General features: G+C 38.5%; 1 protein-coding gene across 1 annotated transcript; it reads right to left on the bottom strand.

Moving 5' to 3' along the window:
- Window positions 1-3,947: 3,947 nt before the first annotated feature.
- On the bottom strand, window positions 3,948-4,874 carry LOC126084081 (olfactory receptor 4K15-like). The gene has a single exon (XM_049898299.1). It carries the CDS (start codon window positions 4,872-4,874, stop codon window positions 3,948-3,950), a length of 927 nt encoding a protein of 308 aa, XP_049754256.1.
- Between the last annotated feature and the right edge of the window lie 434 nt (window positions 4,875-5,308).

Here is a 5,308-nt window from a genome sequence, read left to right on the forward strand (position 1 = left end):
CATGGTAAGAGTTCCTGGTGATTTATATCATTAGTGATTTTTTTTTCTTGAAATCTAGACATTTTGAGTATTATAAGAATGGACTTCATTTAAATGTTCCATTTTAGCTGATTTTTTCTTATACCATTCTGGCAGGGGATTGGGGGGCTTGTGCCTAGTTACTGCAAGGTAGTGGTAGAAGCCAGGTTTCCCACATCGCTTCTGCTGATATCCAAGGTGGGGGGTTCCTTGGTACTGCTTGATGGCAGCTAAAGTTCTGACTCTCCACTAGTCCTCCACTGATACCTCTTAGGCTGGGAGTAGTAGGAATGCCTTGTTACCTGCTCTGTGGCCTCCTATCACCCCATGGGAGTGAAGTGCTAGCTCCTTGCTTGGCCTTCTTTGACTCCATCACAGGATTTGGGGAGGGGGAGTTGGGCCTGGTACGAAGGGAAAGTAGAAGTCTAGGATCCCCACTTGTCCTCTGCTAACTTGAGTAGGGTTGGCACTAAGTTTTTTTTGGTGGAGTTTGGCTGGAGTACAGTGGCTACTGTCTAAAAGTTTTCTGTACTGCTAGGTTACCTCTTGCCTGGTCCTATGTATAGAGAGATTAGGTCTTCCTTCCTTCCTTCCTTCCTTCCTTCCTTCCTTCCTTCCTTCCTTCCTTCCTTCCTTCCTTCCTTCCTTCCTTCCTTCCTTCCTTCCTTCCTTCCTTCCTTCCTTCCTTCCTTCCTTCCTTCCTTCCTTCCTTCCTTCCTTCCTTCCTTCCTTCCTTCCTTCCTTCCTTCCTTCCTTCCTTCCTTCCTTCCTTCCTTCCTTCCTTCCTTCCTCCTTTCCTTTTCTTTCTATCCTTTTCCTTTCCTTTCATTCCTTCCCCTTCTCTTTCCTTCCTTTCCCCCACTGTCCCCCCATCCCCATTCTTTCTTAGTTTCTCTTACTCTCATTGACATTTCTGAATTTCTGGCTTTTTCACCTCCAAATCCAGTATACATAATCAAAAAGAAAACCCAGGGTATTTACTACCAGGTCACTCTTTGAGTCCCTAGCTTATCTATTTTCTTCTCTCCAACTCTTAGAGTATTATTGTTTCTTTTACAGAAAATGCCAATATTTTCAGTGGTAATTAGGAGAAGGAATACAGAAGAAGAAAAAAAATCTTCTTCCCTGTTTGTTTTTTTATAGTAATATTATCACTTTTTTATTCACTTTGAATATTTAAGCATTTTTAAGCATATTCACTTCATGCCTTTTTCCAATAGTTTTTTTACTTACTTAAGTGGGGAAGGAGAGGTTAGTTTCCTGTTTATTCTGTCTTCTAATTCTCCTTTATTGTAGGTATGCTCCCCACGTGTTTTGTGAGTTTGACTGTGAACTCAAATTTGGCCGGTCTTCATGTGCAAAAATCCTGTGTGGCCAGTGTTAAGAGTATGGCCCACCAGAGAGTTTTTTGTCCTTATTTTTCCAAATGCCCCAAGAATTTCATTGACCTCTGGAGTGAACTATATTTTATGCTGATTTTTTCAGATTTAAGTTCTTTTGACTATGCAGAAAGTATAAATCAAACTCTGGATCCACATATGGAGAATCCTATGATTATAATTTCCAAGAATGAACAATTTTTCTATCCATAGACCAAGTCAGTTAGAACACATTTTTGGTCTTTTCTTTCTGCTGCTCAAAACAATCTTCTAAACCACACCTTCACTGAAGGAATAGGCTCTGAGGGTCCCAGGTTCAAGGGATCTAATTCTACTTCACACTCTTAAAGGAACAAATTTCCTCCCTAGTGGCCTATATCCTTTTCATTACCTGAAATCACTTCCAACCACCCTTTTTCTCCCAAAGGTTCTGCTCTTTCAGATGCCATAATATCATATGTTTATTTTAAAGAATGCTTCCAGAATTCATAGGTATTTTACTAAACGTCAACATGGTCAGTAATAGAAGTATAATCTTCTTCTAACCCTGAGGTATCTTGTGGATATAAATTAAGATAACATATAAAAATACAATTTGTAAACTATAGAGTGATCATAAAATATAAATTTGATTTTGTTATCATCTTTTTCATATTCATCATATGATATGGAAACCCTGGTGGCTTAGTGGTTAAGTGCTACGGCTGCTAACCAAAGGGTCGGCAGTTTGAATCCACCAGGTGCTCCTTGGAAACTCTGTGAGGCAGTTCTGCTCTGTCCTATAGGGTCACTATGAGTCAGAATCAACTCAACGGCACTGTTTTTTTTTTTTTTTTGGTGGGGGGGGTTTCATATGATACTGTTGTATATTAATTTTTTCTTCCTTTTGGAATTTTATGTTTCAGAAAAGTATCAACAGAGCCTTGAAGAATAGTGAAGTGATAAAAGAACAAAGTGAACTAAGCATTGTTTAAATCCTATTACAATCTACCATTTATGTCACAGTATTTCAAAAGCATAACTTCATTTTGGGGTAAGGCTTTCTCTTTCAAACACTAGAATAAGATGATTGCTTCAAATTAAAACGTGATATCAGTTAAAATGATTACTGGTAAAAAAAAGTAAATTAAATACTATTCTGAAATTCTAAAAATATTGTTTAAATATGTTATATTACTTTAATATTTTGTATATTTTCATATTTATCATGTTGAGTGAAAGAAATATGAATTTGATAGAGGTATAAACTTTATAAGAAAAGAAAAATGTTTTATTAGTAGGAAATAATTCTAGTCTAATTCAAATAATTATTTTATAAGCAAAAGATGGGGAGTCCCATTTTCTTCTTATCTAAGGTGGTTAGTTCTTAGTTATAAAAACAAATGCTATAAAAACAAACAAAATGTATCCTATTATATTTCAGACATTACAGTAATTCACAAGACAGTGAAAATGTAGATTTCTTCTCATAAAAAGTCAAAACAATGAACTTATTCTTTTTGAGAGTTTTCAAAAGTATATATTCTCACTTATGTTTTATTGGGTGGTGTTATGTATTGAATCATGTCCCCCCAAAACGTGCGTCAACTTGGTTAGGCCATGATTTCCAATGTTGTGTGGTTGTCCCCCATTTTGTGATCTAATGTAATTATGCTATGTGCCCTGTTTCCTAACCTCTATGATGTTAATGAGGCAGGATTAGAGGCAGTTATGTTAATGAGGCAGAACATAGCTATAGTTTTAGGTTGTATCTTGAGTTAATCTCTTTTGAGATATAAAAGAGACAAGTGAGCAGAGAGGAAAGCTACTTCATACCACCCAGGAAACAAGAGCCAGGAACAGAGTGCATTCTTTGGACCTGGGATTCCCCCACTGAGAAACTCCTAGACCCAGGGGAATATTGATGCCAAGGACCTTCCCCCAGAGACAACAGAGAGAGAGAAAGCCTTCTTCTAGAGCTAGTGCCCTGAATTCAGAATTTTACCTCCCAGACTGTGAGATAATTAATTTCTTTTTGTTGAAGACATTTGTTTGTGCTATTTCTGTTATAGCACCACTAGAAAATGTAGGCAGGTGGCGTGGATTATATGGCAGGACCTAGAGATCCATAAGTGAATACATAGAGCAAAGGCATGTATTTAGCAGTGTTGTCAAAAAAAAAACCTCTATCTACATAGAGAGAGAGAACCATTTTTGCATGTAGTCATTGAACCACTAACATTGAGTGGCAATTCTGAACTTCAGTTTAATATGCAGAGACAAAGAAGCATTAATTGTGGGCCCAGATTTTTGTATTTATTTATAACATGGTGAAATATGTAGCATCCAAGTTTAAGTACATGAATTTATATTTGGTTTCTGAGTACAGTTAATGAACTCACCAAAGCTATTCACTATTTATTACTTAAGTTTAGATAGTTTGTAGTGAGAGTTCACATTCGGACAAATCCCATTCCTAGACACAAGAAATTATCTCCATTTATTTAATTTCTTAGTTGAAAAATGAGCAGTTTTAATAGGAAAGGATGATAAAGGAAAACCAAGAAACCTTTAGGAACTTACTTTTTGCCTCCTCAGTTTCTGTATTGCTGATATTACCTCCTTATTTCTTAACGTGTAGATCAAGGGGTTTAAGAGAGGGGTGAAAACAGTATAGAATATTGAGAGAAACTTATCCACTGGGAAGTTGCAGAAAGGCCAGACATAGATGAAGATGCAGGGCCCAAAGAAGAGGGTCATCACAGTGACATGAGCAGTCAGGGTGGCCCAGGCCTTGGCCATGCCTGCTGAGGATCGACGTCTCACAGAGACCAGGATAACTGTGTAGGAGATGAGCAAAAGCACGAAAGAGCTCAAAGTCATTAGACCACTGTCTGAAAGCATCAGTATCTCAAGGGTATAGGTATCATTGCAGGCAAGTTTGATAACTAAGGGAAGGTCACAGAAAAAACTGTCCACATGATTTGGACCACAGAATGAAAGGTTTACTGTGAAGACCAACTGGCTTACTGAGTGCAGAACCCCAATAAGCCAGGAGCCTATGACAAGACCTGCACACTTGTGTATACTCATGATGGCTGCATAGTGCAGGGGTTGACATATGGCTACATATCTGTCATATGCCATGGCCACAAGGAGCATCATTTCACCACCAGCAAAGACATGATGAAAGAATATTTGAGCCATGCATCCCTCAAAGGAGATGGTCTTGCGCTCCATGAGGAAGTCAACAATCATTTTTGGAGTGGCAAAAGTGGATAGACACACATCAATGAAGGAGAGATTGCTGAGCAGGAAGTACATGGGTGTGTGTAGTGCAGGTTCAGAGAAGACTATGAGCACAATAAGGAGGTTTCCCAGCACAAGGGATGAATAGGAGAGTGTGAAAAATGCAAAATAGAAAAGTTGTAGCTCCTGAGGACCTGAAAGACTCTGCAACACAAATTCAGTCACTCTTGAGTTATTTCCTTGGTCCATGATTTCAAGTTTCTGAGATCAGATCAGAAAATTCCTGTAAAGTGAAATGGAAATGGAAATAATATCACTGGATTTTGGGAGTTAGTGAGCAAAGCCAGTCCTGGCACCAAATCTCACTCTATATGCTTATGTGCTATAGATTCTCATGTTGTTGCTGTGTGCCATTGAGTAGATTCAGACTCAGTGGACCTGGTAGGACAGAGTAGAACTGTCCCGTAGGGTTTCCTAGGCTGTAATCTTTACCAGATTAGATCACCAGGTCTTTTCACCCATGGAGCTGCTGGTGGGTTTGAATCGCCAACCTTTCAGTTAACAGCTGAGTGCTTAACCATTGCACCACCAGAGCTCCTTTAGATCCTCATAAACATGCAAATACACATTGTCTGCAGTCATTTCTTTTGTAGTGATTCTGTATGCTTGGCTTTCACCTCTGC

Source organism: Elephas maximus, chromosome 10, assembly GCF_024166365.1.
Source record: "Elephas maximus indicus isolate mEleMax1 chromosome 10, mEleMax1 primary haplotype, whole genome shotgun sequence".
Taxonomy (NCBI): Eukaryota; Metazoa; Chordata; class Mammalia; order Proboscidea; family Elephantidae; genus Elephas; species Elephas maximus.

What these genes read in the sequence shown, in the direction of transcription:
- LOC126084081 (XM_049898299.1), bottom strand. Translation starts at nt 4,874, where the DNA reads ATGGACCAAGGAAATAACTCAAGAGTGACTGAATTTGTGTTGCAGAGT.